We start from the raw sequence: 22116 nt of genomic DNA on the forward strand, positions 1-22116 counted from the left end.
GCTTAATGATACGTTGTTGTTTGGACAGAAGAACTTGGGGCCTGTGGGGAAATGGTAGGAACAGTGGACAGTGGTGAAGAGCTAGATATCATCGCTTCAAACCGTGGGGACCAGTGTTCAGCGGAACAGTGGAAGAGGAAGTGCTTGCCCTTTGCAGCCTCTGTGCAGGGTTGGCTGCGTCCCATCCCCCCGCACTGTGGTCAGGACACTGCTCAGACCCCGAGTGCTCTGTGCTTTCCCATACAGCACATCTTCCAAATGGCTGTGTGCTGCGTTCTGCCCCATCCCCTCCTCTGGCATCGGGGTGACAGTCCCTTTGTCTGAATTCATGGGAACATTACCCACTGCAGCTCAAGGAGGTGTTACCAGCACACAGCCTAGAAAACCTTCAGCATTTGGTGAGCGTGTGAATGAAGAAGTAACTTGTTGACTCTTTCAATGAGCCACATGCAAGACATCCTGCTGGGTGCCCAGAACACGGCGCCACCAGGGTGCAAGTCAGAGGGAAACAGATTCCACCCTTTCCTGTGCGTGTGCTTACATGCGTGCACATGTAACAGTGATCGTTGGAAGCAGGGCTGCTATCTCAGTTTCCTGAGGCATGATTTATTGAGCAGCTACTATGCACAGGCATTCATTGGCTTAGGATCCAGCCTCTGCCTTCAGGGGCTTAGAGTTGGGCTAGGAAGAGAGAACACATGCAGACCCCATAAAATAATGTAGTAAGTGCCAAGATAGCCATAGAAACCAAAAGAGCTACTGGAGTTCAAAGAGGGCAGGGTCACTGAGGGCTGGCGGGGTTAAGAAGACCATCCAGAAGAGCAACATTGAACCAGGTCTGGAAGGATGGATAGCATTGAGTTCAGTAGAGGGGACAGGCATTCAGGCAGCAGGGACTGTGGTGTGCAGAGTGTGCTGGGAAGTGGGAGCATGCTGTGTGCAGGTGGGAGGGAGGATTTGAGGCACCTTTCAGCTCCCAGCGTGGAGGCAGCGGCTGGTTTGGGGGCGGAGCTCTGACCCTCCCTAGGGTATCTGGGTGTAGTGCTTGGAAAACAGGAATTTGGTGGAGCCACTATTTATAGGGGTTGGTCTTGCTTTCCGACCATTTTCTGATACCATTATTCCAGATACCTTTGAGAGTTTTAAAAAAAAAGCCGCCCTCTTTCTCGGAATATGTTCCCGAATGGCTTTGTGCCCATGAGAAACCTAACGAGCACACCTTTGCGGGGACACATGCTGGTTTAGGATGGCCCTGCAGGATGCCTCAGGACCAGCCTCTGTGAGGAAGCCAGGGACAACCGAGTCTCTGGTTCTGGAGATCCCCCACCCAGCTGACACCCTCTCCTGCCCCACTACACCCCGCCCCCCAGGAAGTTGTGCAGCATCAATATTTCTGGCAAACCAGGTCTGAATTGGCTCTTAAAAATTGAAGTTCCCATTTTTTAATTGGATTATTTGACTTCGTGTAGTGGAGTTGTGTGAGTTCTTTATGTATTTTGGAGATCAGACCCTTGTCCGAGGTATCATTGGCAAATGTATTTTTCAAGAAACTGTGGTATGCTTACACAATGGAATACTATGCAGCAGAAAGAAAGAAGGAGCTCGTACCTTTCGTAACAGCATGGATGGAACTGGAGAGCATTATGCTAAGTGAAATAAGCCAGGTGGTGAAAGACAAATACCCTATGATCTCACCTGTAAGTGGAACCTAATCAACACAACAAACAAGCAAGCTAAGTATGACCAGAGACATTGAAATTAAGAACCAACTGACTAACCAGGGGGAGGGAAGAGGAGATAAAAGGGGAAGAAGGGGTCATCAAGGAACATGTATAAAGGACTCATGGACAAAGCCAAAGGGGGGTTAGAACTGAGGGTGGGAGGTGGGGGTGGTGGGAGTAAGTGGTGGTGGGGAAAATGGAGACAACTGTACTTAACAATAAAAAAAAAAGCTGAAGTTCCAATCCCCGACAGTGTGAACCCTGTCCCCTGTCCCTTCTCTCCCCAAAGCCTCATCTCCATGTTCAGATGCACTTGACGGTCGTAGTCAGAGACCAGTTCCTGCGACACTGGAGTTCCCGAAGATCAGGCACTTACCCTCTGTGGCACGTGGTTGTTACGAAATTCAGGGGTGGAGGGAAGGGCTTATGCAACAGCCCTGTTTCTGGAAGAGCCACTGCCCGCCCGGGGAATGCTGCACCAAGCACTTACTCAAGCAGCTCAGTGAGGCACCGACATAAATCTGATGATTTGCTTTGTTTATAGGATGAACGAGATTCTTCTTTCATCTCTGCCCAATGAGTAAATCTACCAGAAGCTTGAGATCAGAAAAAGCATGACCGTAAGTAGTAAGACTATTGCTATTGTTTTCTTTCAAACTAACAAATGAACAGCCCTGGCCGGGTGGTCCAGCTGAGTGCAACATCGTCCCATGCACCAAAATAGTTACGGGTTTGATCCCAGGTCAGGGTGCGTACGGGAGGCAACCAGTCGATGTTTCTTACATCAGTGTTTCTCTCTCTCTCTCTCTGTCCTTTCCTCTCTCTCTAAAATCAATAAACATATCCTCAGGTGAGGATTAAAAAATATATTTAAACAAACAAAAACAAAATAAGAATGACCATCTGCCTAATAAGTGTGGCCCTTCAACAAAATTCCCAGGCTTCCAGAACCTGTGAGCAAACAACAACATCTTCTTGTTTGATAACACCATTTTGTTTTGGACTGATAATAGTACTCCATCCTAATCGCCTCTGTGCCCAAATGAGGGCCATTTTTAAAAATGACTCCACTTCCCACAAAGATGGTGATTTGTTGTTCCGGGGGCTGTCAGAAGGCTACATCTAGACACCAAGGACCATTCCCAAAGAAAAGGGCTAAGGGCGTGTTTTCTGAGAGTGGCATCCCTGCATCCCAGGTTCAGCCAATCAGGGACATGCCTCTGCAGGTCACAGAATGCATTTAGCTGTGTAAGTTCTGGTGCTCATACTAGAGTAATCAGTCACGTTACTTTATAGTCACACCTCGTACTCTTGTTCTGGAAAATCAATAAAGTGAGGGGAAGGCTAGGGATATTGTGTATGACGATTTAAAAGGGAGGAAACAAAAAAATAATATTCTGTGAAAATGGTCCTCAAGGAAGCACAGACCTCGTTTTCATAGGCAGGCTCACTTTTATCTCCAAGCTCATCACCGAGTTATTGAACCAAAGTGCCCATCACAGCCGAGACAAAAGCGCAAAAAAATTAAAAGGGGAGGTAGCGTGGATCCTTCGCCGGAGATCCTGAGACACTGGGAATTATCTGTGGTCTTTAACATGTATTTCTAAAATGTGCTCATTAATCACAGTCTTGATGTTGTGTTCCACCAAATGTTACAAACCCCGATGTTGCCTTCACCCTGTGGCGCTTCTCCACCTGAGACGGTCTCCCTCCACTCTCTTCTAAGTCAATTCTTCCCTGAGTTTCAAGCCCCAGCCCAAGGCCCTCCTGCTTTCCAAAGTCACCTCTGACTGGCGCACGAGGGACCTGGACAGAGAGGCAAGCAGAAGCAAGGATCGTGCACAAAACTACAGCGAGACCCCTAAAAGCTGCTTGGTGGGTGTATTTCCAGGCTCCTGGGACACTCTCAGTGCTAAAGGAAGTGTCACTGAGGAGCTGTAGGGGGTCAGGCAGAAGGGGGACAGTTGCTAAGGGGATCATGGGTATTTTATCTGGCTTGCTTTCCGCAGCAGCGCCTAGGTTCAGCACAATCTGCCCACGTGAGAACATCACCAGAGGAAACAGTCTGCAGCCTAGGTTGCAAAGGCCCTCCGTGGGCATCCATGTCAGCTGCCCATACCTCGTGGGGAGCGCTTTGGCAGCATTCCTGATGGACCCAGAGGGGCACTCACACCTCCCAAGGCCACGGCTGGACAGCTGGGGCTATGCATTCACCTGGATGTCGAACTGAAGCCAGCCCCCGACATGGGCCCTGCTTTGCCGTCTAGACTCTGTACCCTGTGCATCCCGAACCACATCATTGACGTCATCCACCTGGAGCCTGCGAGCTCGCAAAGGGATAATTTTCCTGGTTGGTTCCTCTAGTTCAGCAGCCTCTCCAGCCCCACCAGGCTATGCAGCTGCCTGGCTGCTGACACGTCTGACCAATCTTTTCAAGGGACTGTCCCAGACGGTCTTGATTGCCCCTCTCATGATGGCCCTGTGTGGCATTCCTTAATTAAATAAGCTTAGGAAGCACCCAGGGTAAGTGAAGTGAAACAGATTTCTTTACTAGAGAACCTTTCAGGGCCAAGGCCATGGTCAAGGGGCTTTTCCCCTATGTTTTCTTTTAGGAGTCCTACAGTTTCAGGCCTTACATTGAAGTCTTTAATCCATCTCAAGTTAATTTGTGTGGATGGCAAAAGATAAGGATTCAATTTTATTCCTTCGCCTGTATGTACTCACTTTTCTCAGCATTATTTATTGAAGAGCGTATCCCTTCCCTTGTATTCTTGGCTTTTTTTTTTGTCAAAAATTAATTGACTGTGTATCCATGGGTTTATTTCTAAGTGCTTTCTTTATTCTGTTCCATCGATCTATATGATTTTAATGTCAGACTCTCAACCACTGGAGCTTTGCACTGGAATTTGAAATCAGAATGTGCCTTCAGTTCTGTTCTTCTCAGGGTCACTTCAGCTATTCAGGGTCTCTTCTGATTCTGTGCAACTTCGAGGATTTTTTTTTTATTTCTGTGGAAATGCCATTGGCATTTTGATAGGAATTGCATTGACTCTGTAAGTGCTTTTGGGTAGTGTGGGCATTTTAACGATGTTAATTCTGACTCACGAACACAGGGTCTCTTTCCGCCTATTTGTGTCTTCTTCATCAATGGCATCATTTGTGGTGTACAGATCTTTTACCTCTATTTTCCCCTTTTTGATGCAATTGTGAACGTGATTGTTTTCTTTATTCCTTTTCCAGAGAGTCTGGTGTACGTATGTAGAAACGCAACGGACTTTTGTATGTTGATTCTGTAGCCCGCCATTGTACTGAATTTGTTAATTCGCTCTCACCATTTTCTCGTGGAGTCTTTAGGATCCTAGACGCGTACACGTGGCACTGTGACCTGCAAACGGAGGCAGTTTTACTTCCACGTTTCCGATTTGGAGCCCTGTGGTTTCTTTTTCTTGCCCAATTGCTCTGACTAGGACTTCCAGCATTATATTAAATACAAATGGTGAGAGCGGGCATCCTTGTCTTATTCCTGATCTTCGCAGCGATGCTCTCAGCTTTTCGCTGTTGCGTGCGATGTAAGCTGCGGGCTCGTCCTGTAGGGCCTTTAATTATGTCGAGATACACTCATTCCTCCTCTACATATTTGGTGGAGAGTTTTTAACCATGAAAGGAAGTTACGTTTTTGTCAGATGCTTTGTCTGCACCTACTGAGGTAATCGTGTGATGTTTGTACTTTAGTCTGTTAATGGGGTGGATCACAGAGCCATCTTTGCATCCCAGGGAGCAAAGGTCCCTTTTAAATACACACTGGGACTGCCCGTGGGTCTAGAGTCAAAATCCACGTCCCCCACATGTGAGGCAAGCTCTCCGAGAAAGAAATGTTCAGGTACAGTGACAGACTCCTCCATTATAGTCTGAAGTCTTAATAACTCCCAGTCACGTTTTACTTCAACCTGCTCTCAGAATGAGACTTGATCAGAATCCTCTGTCACCCTGATTCCTGCTTTACTGCCTATTTGGTTGGCCCCTCTGGGTCTCGGGATCCTGATGCTTAAATGCTGCTAGAAGCCCTTCTACTTTCCCGGCCTCCACCACGTACACATATACACTCGTTGTCACTGTTCAGCTACTTAATGGAATAGCTTCCGTTTACCTTTCTCACTGTCTCATCAACCAAGATACTCCCCCACTACTACAAACCCCCTGAACATGGGACCCTCCTGGTAGTGAGAATACAGTCCCCAAACCTCCGTGCCCAAAGCTGCCCTCTGCACTACTCGAGGGAAGCAATTTCCTACTGTTTTTGCTCAAGTTTCTTTCCCTTTTTGGGTCAGCAACTCATACCCATGAAAGGCATATGGGAGATGCCAAAAGACTAAGAGAAGAAACAAAAATTACTTATAATCCCACCCCTGAAAAAAGAACATTAGTAATATTGGGGTTATTTCCTTACACTCTTTCTCAGAGGAGAAAGAAATCTTTCTCCCAGGAATCCAGCTGCCAGTGCTCGGGTGCACGAGAAGTTAACGATGCCTCTGGCAATATTCAATTTGAACAACTTATTTCTTATGGAACGAATCTCTTCCAGGAGTAAGAATTTCAGGCAATTTTATACAGAAAGTTTAAACTGTGTCCTCACGCGTGTTAATCACATTTGCTGCGCTTCTTGGACTTCTGGCTAATATATCCTACACCCCAGTTCTGACCTCCTTATACTCTGACCTACGCTGGCTCTGCCCCTTACCTGCCAGCTTGGATAATCGTCATTGAAAAAAGTCACACCAGGTGCCATTTTGGGGAAACCATCAAAGTGTACTTAACAATTAAGACGTGTCTATTGATGAAGTACATGCCCCGATTGCTGCTCTACAAGGTGAGCGGGGATGGTCCACCTGCAGCAATTAGAACTAAGTCGTCGCCAAGCGGGTCCAAGATGAAGATACAGTAGGCTTTCCGGAAAGGGGCTGGTTCGCGTGGTCCAAAGATTTGTGCTTTCGTCTTCTCTTAGTAAAGACTAAGAGAGGAACCAGCAAGACAAATACCAGCAGAGATCAGAGGCTGGAATGAGCCATCAGCCAACGTTTATTAGGAGCCAAGCCTGTGCCAGGCACTGTGAGAGAAGGAGAGGGGGTGAGAGACACGAGAATTGCAGCACTGAGTGGGGGCTTGTACGCGCCTTGGCGTACAACCACAGGAAACGCTTCCCTGAGGTGATGCCCTGAACTTAGCCTTGGAGAGAAGAGCAGAGGGCGGCCCTCCAAGCGTGACCCTGGGCCAGGGCAAAGGCACCTGCAGCAATGTGACCCTGCAGAGAACTGCAGACAGCGCAGGATGTTGGGGAGTCAGGCTGGGCGAGGAGGGGGCGGGGCGTAGGGAATTACGGCCACTGAAGAACGCAGGAGCCAAACCCTACATCCTGGATGCCGGCTGATCAAATGCGCATCCCTCTCCAACTTAACTGACCCCCATGAAACCAAATGCTAGAAGAACAATGGGCCATGGGCAGACATTTCCAGAATTGTAATGCAACAGGGGACCTACCCTGAAGGAGCTCACTGGCTGGTCGAAGAGGCAGGAAACCACCCTGGTGTCCCTCCCAATTTCATCTCCTCAGAGTTGAGGTGTTTCATTGTGATCTTACCTGGCCCAATGGTGGCCCTGACTCTTAGAGGAGAGACGAAGGAGTTTAAATGTGTTCAGGACCTGCCACCCTCCACGGTGTCTCCTCACGGCTTTCACGGAGCACCCCCTCTCTCCCACATGTCCCCTCTGGAGAAAGAGAGCAGGGAGGCCCCACTTCAGTCAAGCCGGTGTCTGATGCTCAGTGGCTACTTAGTCCTGCCTAGAGGAGGAGGGTCCACAGTCCAAAGGCCGTTCCTTGAGCTGAATCAAGGGACAGACCCAAGGGCACCAGAGCCACGGCCACGGCCACTCCCTCCCACTGCTCCTCTCCTTCTGGAATATTCTCTCAAGACCTTGAGCTTACCCTAGGACCTCCATGTCCGTCCCCCCCCCCACTGCTTCCATGGGCATCTGATCCAGACTTCCTGTTTCCTGACCTTGTCCCGGGGCCGCGCTCCCCGCCCGGCACACACGAACAGATCAATAAATATTTCCGTGATAACAGGTGGAAGTCAGCTGTCACTTCCTATTTACCACCTCTGCTTCATGCTTTTTATCTAATCTCTGTGTCTTTGACCCGGGTTATTAATGTGGCCCCGGGAACACATTACAAATGCACAGCTGCCTGGCCGAGCGGGGCCGATGTTATTGTCCATGGCTCTCTGATCTGCGCCGATTATAAACACCCAGTTACAGCAGCTTATCGGCCAGGACACATGGCCCTTTCCATGACCAGAGCCACATTAATGTATGCGATTCGCTCATTCATCGACCGAACATTTATCGAGGCCAGATGATCTGCCAGGCGCTGAGCTGGGAGTAAGAACACAGACACGAAAAAGACACTAAAAAGACAGGAGCAAACATGTAGGAAAGCGTATGACAGAAACGTGGGTGCTGCCAGACCCCCTGGGGGACACAGGTGGGACACGCTTTGAGAACCACAGTCCCAGCATAGCTACTGATGAGGAATTAATATTGATGAGAAATGTAAAGCATACCTAAAGCACCAGAGGCTCATTGTCCTCTGCATTTAGGCGACATGGGTGATAGTTCATTAGCGTGGCTGCCGTCTACTAAGTAAGCACCTTCCCACCTGTCAGGCCCTGTGCCGTGCGCGGCGCTGAGCAGGGAAAGCCGGTGGGATGGATTAATGCCGTGGGGTGGCGGGAGGGCTGCCGGTTGCATGGGTTGCATGTGGCCCTTCTCAAGGCGAGATCAGCTACATTGTGTGACAGGGAAGTTCAAAAGATAATCAAACCGGTTTAAAAAGCCACACAGCCCTGGGACCGCCGCCGCCGCCTTTCAGAGCCAGGTTCGGAGCAGTAACTCCATCATCCCAGAATGTCAGACGTGAATTTCATTTTCAGCTATGCAAATGCCGCAAGAATGATATCTCACATTTGCATAATGCTTGGTGCTTTTCAAAGTGCTTTCCCAGTCATTAATCCAGCGGAGGCTTTCCCACCGCCGGAAACATAGATTGAAATTCTGTTCAAACTTGAGTTCCTTCTTATTTTTCCCACTTTCCCCTCGAACACCAGAGCCGCCTAAATCCAGGCGCTGATGGTTGAAGAGCTATAATAAGTTTAATCGACAAGGCGAATACGCATGGAAGTTACCTATGGCGGGGCCTTCGATTGAGCCACACCTCGGAAAACCCGTGGAATGAACAATATCACAGAGGGCCACTGCCAGTTCAGATCTGAGCTCCTTTCAGGGTCTCTGGGACTTTGGGAGTCCTGCATGCGCTGGGTTTGTAGGAGTCCATTTCCTTTTATCAGATAGTGTTAGAAAACAAGGAAATTAGTTCCACCACCTTGTCGTTCAACCTGCAGAAATCCCTCTCGGTGACTTCCCACAGAGTAGCTCCCCACGCCACAGAGCCGCGCTGTCCTTTGTGTTTTTAATGTAACGTGAGCCAGAAGGCTGATTCTGCCGTAAATCCCACGTTCGGACAGGATCTGAGATGCCCTCGGTGAGAAGACAGGGTGGCGTGCAAGGACACACTTCTCCCTGAACCTTTCCAGTTGGGTCTTTTTCCATCCCTCTCCAACTTAATTACACGTAACGCTCTCAGTCACTGAATCCCCAGCCCTTCCCGACACCTCAGTCTCATGCATTTTAGCAAAAGATTAACCTGACTGTTTGCTTTTCATTCTGAAGCTGTGTTAATACTCAACTCCCTCTTGATTAGAAAAAAAAGAAAATCACACTCCCACGTCCCCCCCCTGGCTCCAGCAAGGCTCTGGGGCTGCCATTTCTGACAACATCACAGTCTCTGGGATGTGCCAGCTGTGACTTACCATTTCAGGAGGGCCACGAAGACCACAGACAGGGCCACCGTCAGCATGGGGCCGTTGACTTCCACTTTGAGAAACCCCAAGGCTTCCATGGTTCCTCAGGGACCCTCGAGGGGTGTCCTTCAGCGGAGAGAGGACTCTCGGTCACAGACACTGGGTTCTGCAGGTGGCAGAAGGGAGAGGCAACCAAGAGAACATCACATCAAGTGGGTCCCCGACGTGTGCTCTTTCTCAGAGCGTTTGCTTGCAAAGAGGAAGGAAGGGGAGGGAAAACAAAGGGTTTCTGTGTAAGGCAGTGAATCAGCAACTTCATTTTCTTGATGACTGCACTGGCACTAAACGTTTACGTTGACTTCCCTGGGAAGCAGCAGCCCAGCGGGTCCCTTGTTGGCCGAGAAACAAAATGGTTCAACCATGGATTTCGACTTCTGACAAGTGATCGTTACAGAAATGGATGAATTTATAACGGAAGGAAGATGTGAGGAAAGAGATTCTGTACATCCCAGACCAACTCGAGGTGGACCTCAGCCTGAAGGAAAATGCCGGCTGCCCTGAGGACATCCATCTCCCAAAGCTCACTGGTTCCCAGGGCCTCGTGACCTCTCTGGGGTCGGAGGTGACTGGTAGCTGGCTGTTGGTGGCTGGCTGTTGGATCAGACCCAGAATCTTGCCTTAGGTTAGCGCTCTCATCCTGAGTGGAAGGATTTCTTAAGGGTCCAAGAGCAAGTCCACGGACTCCTGTATGGGTCCTCTGTTCCAGCTCTGAGCTTATCTGGCTACAGGAGACGGGATCCTTTTCTGCCTGTTAGTCACTGTGTGACAGACACCTGTAGTAGTGGGACGGGTGTGGTGGTCCAGGTGGGGGAAGCAGCCAGGAAGAGGCGAGGGTGTGGACAGGCCAGGCAGCACAGAGCCACGGGGAGAAGCTGGGCTTCATTGCATAGGCTGCTTAGGGTTTTAACAGGGTCGTCATTATGCGTGTTAGGGTCCTTCTGGCTACGTGTAAAAAATCCCTTGGGACGGAGCAGGAGGGAAAGCAGGGAGGCCTTTGAGAAGACTGTTACGTCCATCCTGAGATGTGCGGCGTGTGGCGGGGTGGAGGTGGGCAGGAGGTGACTTTGAACTATACTTGGGCGCAGACCCTGCAGCATCGCCTGGTGGATGGAACAGGAAGGGGAAGGTGGGAACGTGTCCCACTCCCAGGTTCCCGACTTGATCTATGGGCGTCTAGGCTGCCATTGACTGAGGTGGGGAAGATGCAGTCTCGTTGGAAAAATCGAGACGTTCAGCTTGGGTTTTGTTAAGTTTGAGACACTGGGGAGGCACCTGAGTGGAGCTGTCCAGTCACAGAGTAATCTCGGCTGACACTGTAAGTGACAATGTGAGTGACAACAATGGCGTTTACGAAGTACTTAACGGTGCGTTGGTTACTATTCTAACAGTGTTTCATACGGGTTGACTCGCTTAATCCTCATAAACAGCCCGCTGAAGTAAAGTTTAATCCCATTTTATCGATGAGGCATGGTAGGTAGGACTCCAAAGCCCATTCTCCTAACAAAAGTTCGTGTTCAAACACGGATGCCATCAATTTACAAATGATATTTAAATCCAGAGCCATAGATGAGCTACAAACACAAATAAGAGCGTGACCCACCCCAGGACCAGCCACTTCCCTTTTCCCTGATCATTGCCCTGCCTCCCTGGTTTGCATCCCCACTTAGGTGTCCCCCAGCAGCTGCACCCCATCTGGACCCCAGTGCCCTACGCTCCAGCCCAGCCCTTTCAGACGTCCCCTCCCCTCCCCCTGTGCTAGGTCTCCTTTGCTCCATCCAATCAGCCTGTACTGAGCTCTTACCAGGTCCGTGCGTTCCCCCCTCACAAAACGGAGCTGCACGTCTATAAGGAGCATGTGGAACATGATACTATGGGGCGTGGAGGGTAGCAAGTTGGCGTGGAGGAAGCAAGTTCACGGCCGTGGGCTTCATCGTTGGAAAGGCTTTTGATATTATTGGGAGCAGTGTATATGTCAGAAAAAAACCATTTCTTTTAAGATTCAAAGGTGAAATAAAAATGAGAAGTGCTGGTTAAGCACCCGGAAGCACCTCTCTCTTTCGAGAGAGAGGAAGGGGGAGAGAGAGAAGAACATTGATGTGAGATAGAAATATCATTTGGTTGCTTTCCGCATGCACCCCAACTGGAAATGGAACCTGCAACCTAGGTATGTGCCCTGACCAGGGATCGAACCGGCAACCTTTTAGTGTACTGGTTGGCACTCCAACCAACTGAGCCACCCAGCCAGGGTGACCGTGGAGTCCCTTTGAAGGGATATTTATCAGCACATCCCAGAGGCAGTGTTCTTAGGAATGCGCTTTGACAAATGCTGACCAAGCCCATGCCTTATTTACAGAGGAGGAAGGGGAAACCCAGAAAGGAAGTGACTGGTGCAAAGTCCCTTAACTGCCTAGCAAAGAATCCAGTATCATCCCTCTTTCTAGTGTCTGCTTCTAGAGTGTGCTCCTCACAACACCCCGTGGACATGTCACCTGTACGTACCCCTGGCACAGCTGCCACCTCATTCACGGAGACAGTTCGGAACGTTGACAACCAGCTCAGAGGGGTTGCTAGTTCCCCTGCAGACACCATGCTCCCTCGCTCATTCCTCCGACTGGTAGTTTGGTAGTCACACAAGTCACACATGACTTGTGGTAGCCAGTCACACATGACGTGTGTAGCCAGTCACAAGTCACACATGACTTGTGGCGAGATGATCGCAGCCTTTCTACGCCTGTCTCAGAGCATAGATAACACTCAGAGAACTGTGGGCTGCAAGTTAACTGAGATGGAGTGGAAGGATCAGGTATGAGAGACATCAAGGACTTTCATCAGGAAAGTAACATGATTAAGGATGTATTAAAATTTTTCCCTGACTGGTGTGGCTCAGTGAATTGAGTCTGGCCTGCGAACCAGAGGGTTGCTGATTCAATTCCCAGTCAGGGCATGTGCCTAGGTTGCGGGCCACATTCCCGCAGGGGGGGAATGTGCCACACATTGATGTTTCTCTCCCTCTCTGTCTCCCTCCCCCTCTCTCTAAAAATAAAGAAATAAAATCTTTATAGCATTTTTTTAAAAAGGTTCTATTGTAATTTTGATATCAATGATGCAGGGCAGGGCCACTCTGCCCAGGATATTTTCAGAATGAAGGGTAGACTGTTGCAATGATATTTACCATAATTAAACATTAGACCTTCATTCTCCAAAATATTTTCTTTTAAATAATATGTCTATTAGAAATAATCAGCCTGGCTGGTGTGGCTCAGTGGATTGAGCATTGACCTGTGAACCGAAAGGTTGCCTGTTCGATTACCAGTTGGGGCACATGCCTGGGTTGCGAGCCAGGTCCCTGGCTGGGGGTGTGCAAGAGGGAACTGATCAATGTATCTCTTGCACATTGCTGTTTCTCTTTTTCTCTTTCTCTCTCCCTTCCCCTCTCTCTGAAAATAAATAAATAAAATTTAAAAATAAAAACAAGAAAGAAAGAAGAAGCTCCTACCCTTTGCAACAGCATGGATGGAACTGGAAAGCATTATGTTGAGTGAAATAAGCCAGGCGGTGAAAGACAAATACCGTATGATCTCACCTTTAACAAGAACCTAAACAACAAAACAAACAAGCAAGCAAAATATAACCAAAGACACTGAAATAGAGAACAGGCTAACAGTGTCCAGAGGGGAAAGGGGAGGAAATTTTATGGGAAAAAGGGAAGGGTTTACAGGAACAAGTATAAAGGACACATGGACAAAAACTAAGGGGGGTGGAAATGAGAAGGAGGTGGGGAGCAGTGGGGGGGGGTTGGGCTGAGATGGCAGTAAAAGACAGAAAACTGCACTTGAACAATAATTAAAATAAATACAATTTTAAAAAGACAGAGAAAAAATACAAATAAAAACAACTCCACAGAGCTGTATAAAACATACCTTTGTTGATGCATATATAAACATGGGTGTATTTTTTGTTTTTATGGAAACAAAATCATAGCCATGCTGTTTTGCAAATGGCCTTTTCCACTGTGACATGCCTGTCTTTCTGCACTCATACCTAGAGAGGTAACTACATCTTTCACTACTTGGGATTCTACCCTATGGGACTATTGTAATTAGCCTGCCCTTTGTTGAATGGCATTTGAGTTGCTTCTAAGTTTTCCCAACTGCCAAGGAGGCTGCCATGAACATCCTTGTACGTATCCCTGTGGCCTTGTGTGTGGGTATCCCAAGTGACCTGCGTAGAAGTGGCACTGGCGAGCCCAAAGACGTGCATTTCACAGGTGCTGGGAGGCGCGGCCCTCCGCACAGGCAGCCTCGCCACTTCCCCAACTTGGTAGGACACCCCTGCAGCCCTCTTCCCCTCTGCCACAACCTGCTCCGAGTCTGTCTTTTTCTCCTGCCACCTCCAGGCAAACACCTCCCCGAGAGTTGGGTCAACTGTTTTGACTTCAGTCTTGTGTTTCTCTCAAAAGCTTTCACTCCATAAATTCTGCGGTGTTTCCTCCACGTTCCCTCTGTTTCAAACCTGCCCGTGCAGCTGTCGAAGCGGTGCCTTCCTCCCCTTCTGAAGGTTCCCAGATGATAGCGCCAAGCCTCGCGTGTCCCATGAGGTGGGAGGCGCCGGCAGGACCCCGAATAGAAGGACAGCGGGGCGCCGTGCCAATCCAGAGAACATTTACGCAGAACATCATCACAGCCTCCAAGCCACCTGGGAGCAGGCGAACGGGACTTGCGCTCCTTGGTTCCCAGGGGAAGAAACTGCAGCTCAGTGATGTTACAAGACTGAAATCCTACAGTTAATACACTCAGAGGCCAGGCTCAGGCTCCTGTCTTCTGGCTTTAAATCCTGTGTGTCTGGGTGTATAAAGTCACTCCTTAGTTCTGGCTGGTGTGGCTCAGTGGATTAAGTGCTGGCCTGCAGACCAAAGGGTTTCTAGCTCGATTCCCCATCAGGCCAGGTCCCTAGTAAGGGGTGCGTGAGAGGCAACCACACATTGATGTTTCTCTCCCTCTCTTTCTCCCTCCCTCCCTCTCTGTCTAAAAATAGGTAAATAATTGTTTTTAAAAACGTACTATTAAAAAATGAAAATAAAATCACTTCTTGATGTAATTATCCGTAGTTCAGGAAGCCAGCCCACAGCTGGGATGTAGTGTGTTCCTTTGTTTATTCTGGGTGCAGGGTTGCCGAGGATTGATAGAGCAGAGGAACGGATGGTGTGTGTCTGTGGGTGGCTTTATCTCCTTGCAGAAGATACTAGGGCCCTTTTGGGAAAGCGGAAAACCTCCCCTGGCCCCAGTCCCCTCAACTCCACCCAGTGTCTTAGCAACTCTGGGTCCCGTTTCCGAGAACACGGGGTCCCCTGAGGGGCCCTCGTCCGTTCCTTCCTCCCTTCAGTCAGCAGACCTTTGTGGGCCAATCACTGGGCAACAGGCACGGAATCCAACGTGTCAGGTCTGGACCTCACCACCGAGGGGCTCGGCTTCCAGGAGAGGGAAGCAGACGGGTGCACATCCAAGTGCCATCAGTGTTGGAAGTCCTGTGACAGAAGTACCTACAGGCAGGACACAGAGAGGGGAAAAACGGGTGGCAGGAGCCTGGGGAAAGATTTGAGCCAGTGATACAGAGCCCAGACCCGACAGGTGACCCCACCCAGCAGGTGAGGGTGGACAGATTGTGCTGGGCAGAGGGGGCACGTCTAACATTCGCCCAAAGGCATGGGATGCTTGGGGAGAACAGGGAGGGCAGGGAGATGCCCAGGCTCCAGGTCACATAAGTCACTGCAGGCCACGTCAAGGAGTTTATACTGTATTCTAGGGCCAGTGGGAACCAGAGTGTACGTACCTAAACCTGAGCAACAGTGTGACCCCTCCTGCTCCCTCAGGGGGCAACCTGGATGGGGGACACTGGCGAAGAGACCACTGTTCAGCTAGGTAAGAGAGGGCAGTCTGAATACAGCAGTAGACCTAGACATGGGTGCGGGGGAGGCCTGGGGTCGGAGGTTACTGGGAAGGCGGAATCAGCAGTATTTGGTTACCGGTTGGGTGCGGCAGTGGAGGAGAGGGGGTCATTCGGGATAACGCCTCGATTTCGGGCTCCATTGGCTGGGCCCTTCTGGTGCCATCCACAACAGTGAGGACCTGGGGGAAGGAGCAAGGAGGGGAAATTCCTGTGGCTTCAGCAGTGAGGCCCCTGGTGGTCACTGGGGTGAAGGTCCTCAGGAGGCAGCCATATCTGAAGAGGACAGGAGAGACATCCAAAGCAGAGCAGGAGTTTCAACAGCCCCCTGCCCGTGGATGGGGTGAAGCCGTGGGGACACGGCTGGGCACAGAGAACAGGTAGAGGCTGAGGCGTGGGCCCCAAAACAACATCAGCGAGAGCAGCCTTGTGGGGATAAAAAAACAGAAGACCCTGGAGAGAGGGAGGAGGGATGGCCAGAGAGAGAGAGCAAGGGGATCCTATTTCAGTGCTTAAATGGGGTAGTTTTTTATTTCCAGAAGACCTGGGTTTGAATCTAGCCACTTTGGATCTCAAGCATGGAGGGTCTTGAGGTGCTATTTAACTTCCCCAAGCCTCAGTTTCTCATCTGTAAAGTGGGGCTAAGGGTACCTCCTTCACAGGCCTGTTGGGGGTGGGCATGAGGTGCCCGTGTGGCACGCTTGGCAGAGCCCTGACCTGTCGTGAACACTAGTGCGTGTGATTCTTGTCACCAACACCATGGAAGGACAGTTGTAAGAAGCAGGAAATGTCCAAGGGCGGTGGATGTTACGGAAAGGCCAAATGAGGTGGTCACCGAGCATCTTAGGGTTTGACGGGTAGGTCATTCCTGCCACCTCCTGAATGGCTTTGGGGAAGTGGCGGGTATGGAGAGACAGAACAAGAGGAAAGGAGGTTTGGGAAGGACTGATTCCCTTCTCCGGCCATCTCGTTGGCCCCGTGGTGGAGACACAGGGGAGGACGCAGCCTGGACCAGGCAGGGTAGAATCTGCCGATGCCACTGTCCGCGGGGTCCACGTGAATCAGGAACATCTCCTGTTAGGAGACCTGTGGGAAACAGCAGCCATCTGTGTGGCACCCCCCAACCCCAGTGATAAGGCAGAATTGTCTCTTCAAGGTTGCTATGGAGACGTGGGTGGGTTTGTAAACAGTTTGAAGGTCTGTGTCAGATCTTGGTTTTGTATTGGTTATAAGGGCGGGGACCATATTTGATATGTCACTGTGCGACGGCACCACCTGTCACACTGCAGTCATATACACTCGTTGGGCTCGTTAATTGATAACACCCACAGGCTGATCACTCCCAAATCTCTCCTCCGCAGCCCAGTTCTCCGTCCTGAGTTTCAGACCAATACATCCAGTTGCCCCCTGTAACTCTTCTCGCAGTCTTTCCACAGATGCCGCCGACTCGAAATGTCTAAAACCAGACTCGTCACTGCGGCCTCCTTTCTCCAGCAACCTCCTGCCCTCACCCCATGGTCCCCATCTCAGTCAAGGGCACCTCCTTCCACTCAGCTCCCAAGTCAGAAACATGGGCTCATCTGTGACTCCCCCTTCTCTCCCAGCCCTCCATCTCCGCGTCCAGTTCCTCACCAGGCCCTGTTGGCTCTGCCTACTAAGTCTCTCTCATTCTGGCCACTTCCCCCTTTAGCCACTCATTCTCTCATTTATCCCACTTCATTTCGCTGACTCCATAAATGCATTGGCATCTCGTCAGGATTAGATGCTGTTCTAGGTGATGGGAATACAACGGGGCAGGACTGCAGACAAGCCAGACTTCTCGCCTCATGGAATCTGATCGCATCTAGAGCAGGGTCCACCCAAATCGCAGCTCTGTCTCCTAACAGCCTGCCTGCCTGCCTGCCTGCCTCTCATTCTTGCGTCGACATGGATGTGTTGAGTTTGTGCTGGGGGCCTGGCATCGTGCTGTGTGTGCCTGAAGAACGCAGAGCAGGCCAGTGTGTCTGGGAGGCGTTGAGCGAGGGGAAAGTACGACCAGATGATGTAGGAGGATAGGTGGGGGTCAGAACACTGAAGACCTAGTGGGTCACGTGGAAAATGCACCGTTTCCTCCCAGAATGAAAGGGATGCCACTGGAGGGAGGGCTTTCAGCAGGGGAGTGACATGATGGATCTGGCCAACCCTTCCCACCTGGTTTCATTATTAAAATGAGTGTGGAGCTCATCAGACGACAGTCTAACACCTGTACGTCGCAGCGTCCAGGTGCGCCCACCACAACAGCGGGGGCTCTGGGGCGGTGCTGCCGTTCAGTGCTGCGTGGTTCATCGGAGGGCGGGGACGGCTTACTGAGCACGGGCTGCTCCTGATGTTGCGATCGAACAACGGCCTGTCCTATTTCCTTCACATTTCAGCCCCTCGATCAATTCACGTCACCCACGATCTCAGCTTGTCAGATGTTAGCACTTCCTAAATTGTCATGGAGCCTCTCCTGGCACGCCTCGTGGCTGAGTGCGGCTGCACGCCGACGAGGTGGCACAGTTCTGCTGGGAACGTGGAGAGCCAGCAGATGGCTTGACTGCCTCGAGGCAAGTCTTGGAGCTTCCAGGCAAGCTAGTGCCTGGAACAGCATTTCTCACCTCCTAGTCCCCGAGTGGGGGGCGGGGGAAGAGATGGTGGAGACCGATGGCCTGCCCAGAAAGCAGAATCCAGGAGCCTCACAGGGCTTGGCAGCAGTGGTATCCAGGCAAGTCAGCACCCTGCAGTACCGACGCAGAGTGCAGGGGGCGCTGCTGCGACACATGTGTGGAGCCCAGTGTAGGGGATCCCCAAAGCAGAAGCTGGTCAGAACTTTTAGCAGCATCAAGGAGGTACAATTGGCTTCAAGGAGCAGGTGGGAGGATCTCAGTCCCCAGCTCGGCAACATAGAAATAAGAATTGAGTCCTGGGCACGGGGGTGGGGGGGCAAGAGCAGCTAGAATAAGGGTTGTCACAAGGAGCTCCAATCTCAAGGGCCTGACGCTATAGAAGTCTATTTCCCACTCACCAACAGTCTGAATGCGGGTGTTCTGCTGGCAGCTTATCCGGCAGTGATTTGGGGACAGGTTCCTTCAGTCTTGTGAGCACCCCCGCCCTCCGCCATCCACCACCCCTCAGATGCCTCTGCTGGGTCATCGGCAAGCAGCTGGCCAGTGGGGGGGCAGGGTGCAGAATAAACATATAGACATATTCAGTCGGTAAAAAGTCCAGCCATTGTCAATGTAATGAGAATGGTTTACACAACCTCCATGTACCCTGGCAGCCAAGGAGAGTGGACTGGAATGCACATGCGTGAACAATGACGACTTCACTGGACTAGTCAGCGGGGGCAGTAGACACCACTGAGTGAGCGTGTGTACTGTGTGGCCATCGCATTCAAAGTGACTGAGCGCGTTGAACAACGAATCTGCATCCACTTTTGTGTTAAGCTTGAATGTTCCTTCACGGAAACTATCCGGGTGATTCGGAAGGCTTTCAGGGACAGTGCGGTGAGTGCGGGGCAAATAGAAATGTGGCACAAGTGCTTCCAGGACGGTCGAGCACCTGTTGAAAGTGATCCACACTCCGGAAGGCCTGCGACAGGCAGGACACCCGAGAATGTTGGACACGTACGGGCCGCAATCAGCAAGATCAGGGACGGGCAGTGCGAGAACTAGGAGCTGATCTGGGAATTTCCAAAAACGACTGTGTCCGAATTTTGACCCAGGGTCTTGGCAGGAAACACGTTGTGGCAAAACTTGCCCCACGGCTTCTGCCGCCAGAGCAAAAGGAACATCGTGCTGCAGTGGAGAGAGCTGTGCGAGGTCCCAAGGTGCCCACTTTGAAGGGCACTGAGGTGTCATTGTCCTAGGTACCATGTGTCTTGCATCTTCTTCAGTACTGTCTCTGTTTTCCATAATACGCGGCTGCATACTTCCCGGACAGACCTCATCATAGTGTGTGTGTGTGTGTGTGTGTGTGTGTGTGTGTGTGTAAGGTTTTTACAGGTCAGACCTAGAAGCGGTGCTGAACACTCCCCACCTCCTTTCCTGGGCCAGACCTGCCTGGAAGGTCCCAGCTCCCTCCCCATCTGCACTGGTCTGCGTACTGAGGCCCCAGACTGCCTACACCTGGGCCTACCTGAGTTAGGGTGGGCCGTGTGCCAACCTATCCCTCCCCTAACAGGCCGGACTCCTGCTTGTGCATTCTCAGCACTCAGACTGGATGTCACCCCCAAGGAAGGCCCCGGGCCACCTAGGATGATGAACTGTACCTCCGTGTCCTGCCCGTAGAGCCCAGGCTTTCTCTATTCAATTTGCCTGATCAATTGTATGTTCACACTCTGCATGTAAACTTCTTGAGAGCAAAAACTGTATCTGATTCAACGGGGTATCCCCAGGGACTAGGAGAAAACCTACCCGTCACTCAGTAGGTGTCCAGGAAGTGTTTGTTGAATGAATAAATGCAGTTCTGCCTGTGTTTCAGGTAGCAGCCACCAGGTGGCAATAATGCTCTTTGGGTTATGAAGGTGGGTGTTAACTGCTCCCTCTGGGAAAACACCTGAAATCGACTGAGGTTTGTTCCCATAGTCCAAGCCCTTGGTTAATCTTCTACAAAATGTGTCGGTTGGTTAAAGGAATCACAGAGTCATTTCTCAAGTTAGACTAAGAAAAATATAACAAGTGCAATGCCATAAAGAAAGGAAGAGGTAGAGAGAAAGCACGCTTGAGCCCTCAAGTCCCTAGTACCACTCCCTATGGGACCTCAGCATGGTGCTATTTATCTCAAAGGCCCAAGAATGCCCCCTCAGATGCCTGAGCATTCTCTGTTTCTGAGGCTGTCCCGGCCTGACACCCCTGAGGCGGCCTGCACCTGTTCCGGGTTCACTGGCACTAATTTTACTTGCTTATCTTATCAGGGTTCTGCCAGCAGACCAGTTCGGCTGCAGCAGAGGGTTCACGAATAAGGCTGGTGAGAGATAAGGTTGCAGCGGCCGGGAGGAGCCAGCAGGAGGAAGCCCTGGACACCCGGCCAAGCAGGGTGGACTTTACCCCCCGCACACCACAGCACCGGGGGACAGAGGCTCGTGGCATGCACACGTGTCTGCGTGTTCAGGCAGGCAGGTGGGCCTGCACGTATGTGCATGAGTGAAAGGCCATGGGATGGGGAGGGAGGGACATGTGCTAAGTGGTGCCCAGACGGACACGTGATGGGGACTGAGGGGGATACTGAGGCAACTGAGGCAAGGGAGACCCGCCAGGGGACCTCTGCAGTAATCCAGGAAGTAGGGCTGAGGCCTGAGACCAGTGGAGGACAGGGATGGTGGACATCCGGTGGCTTCAGCGGGTGTTCTGTAGGCAAATCAACTGATTGGAAGGAGAGAGACTGGAGAGAGCCCAGAAAGCAGGCCCGCTGGTGGACTAAGTCCTGACTCCGTGCAAATTAGAGAAAACCAGGGCTTTCCCAGGGGCTTGGCTTCTACAACGCTCGCAGGTGGAAAGTGCCCCTGGAGTTATTCTGCACCCACCTGCTCCACAGCAGCCCTGAGAGGAAGCCTCCAGGTTCCAGCCTGAACGAGGGAGACAGGGGTGCTGTGGGGGGAATATCTGAGAGGAGCGAGGGAAGATGCCCTGACAGCTGGTTTTAGGAGAAGCAGCGCCGTGAGTTTTCATACGTCTCTAATGCTTCTCAGACTGCCGCAGGCCTCAGACACACGCGGGGGGTTGGTATTAAAACACACGTTGCCAGGCTCCACCATCAGAGTTTCTGGTCTGGGAGCTCTGAGCTGGGGCTGAAGAGTTTGCATTTCTACTGAACTCCCCCGCGTGGGGCTGGGTGAGGCTGCTGGTTTGGGACGGCGCTGGGAGAATGGTGCTCCTCGCCCCCAGCTGCGCATTCCAAGCACGGTGGGAGATTTTTTTTTTTTTACATGCTGAAGTCGGAGCCCTTCCCAGACCACCTGGATCAGAATCCATGGAAAAGAGGGTAGAACGCCTCCTACAGAGCTTCCCTCCACCTACCTGTCAGGGTCAGAGCCAGCTCGGGCCACCTCCGGGCTGAGGTCGCTGCTGCAGGTGAGCAGCAGAGCATTCGCACATGCCCTGGCTTCCACCATTCCGCCTCTGACAGCCTTCCCTTCCCCTCCAACAGGCCTCAGCTTCCCCTTTTCCTCTGAGAGGTGAACCACCTGGGCCCGAATCGTCCAGTCTTCCCTCGAGAGCATCGTGACCTGTCCCACCGGGTTCCTTCACCATAAGCACTTGATACTTGTTTTTTTCTAGCTTATTCCAGAAATTTCTACTCTGCATTTCCTGTGGGCAGGTCACTCTGCTTACCACAGACCTGCTCACCTGCAGAAGAGGGGCTACCCCACCCCGGCCCCCCTTCTCCCAGGGGACCTCCTCTGCCTCCTGCCCCTGCACGTCACACCCAACCAACCATTGAGAGCCGACCTGTCTTATCTC

At 51.2% G+C, this 22116-nt stretch overlaps 1 protein-coding gene and 1 long non-coding RNA gene across 2 annotated transcripts in view; one reads left to right on the plus strand and one right to left on the minus strand.

The window, feature by feature from the left end:
- Positions 1-9903, minus strand: part of TBXAS1 (thromboxane A synthase 1) — a 139277-nt gene extending 129374 nt beyond the window's left edge. Inside the window, exon 1 of the mRNA XM_037049077.1 lies at positions 9644-9903. Within this exon, the coding sequence (XP_036904972.1) occupies positions 9644-9732 (89 nt within the window). The 5' untranslated portion in view covers positions 9733-9903. The remainder of the gene's footprint in view (positions 1-9643) is intronic.
- The window catches only part of LOC118989085 (uncharacterized), an 84814-nt gene that overhangs the window by 36864 nt on the left and 25834 nt on the right, over positions 1-22116 (plus strand). Inside the window, exon 2 of the long non-coding RNA XR_005066947.1 lies at positions 2266-2341. This is a non-coding gene — a long non-coding RNA (uncharacterized LOC118989085). The remainder of the gene's footprint in view (positions 1-2265; positions 2342-22116) is intronic.

This window comes from Sturnira hondurensis, unplaced genomic scaffold (assembly GCF_014824575.4).
Source record: "Sturnira hondurensis isolate 20B ecotype Veracruz unplaced genomic scaffold, ASM1482457v3 Scaffold0006437, whole genome shotgun sequence".
Classification (NCBI taxonomy): domain Eukaryota; kingdom Metazoa; phylum Chordata; class Mammalia; order Chiroptera; family Phyllostomidae; genus Sturnira; species Sturnira hondurensis.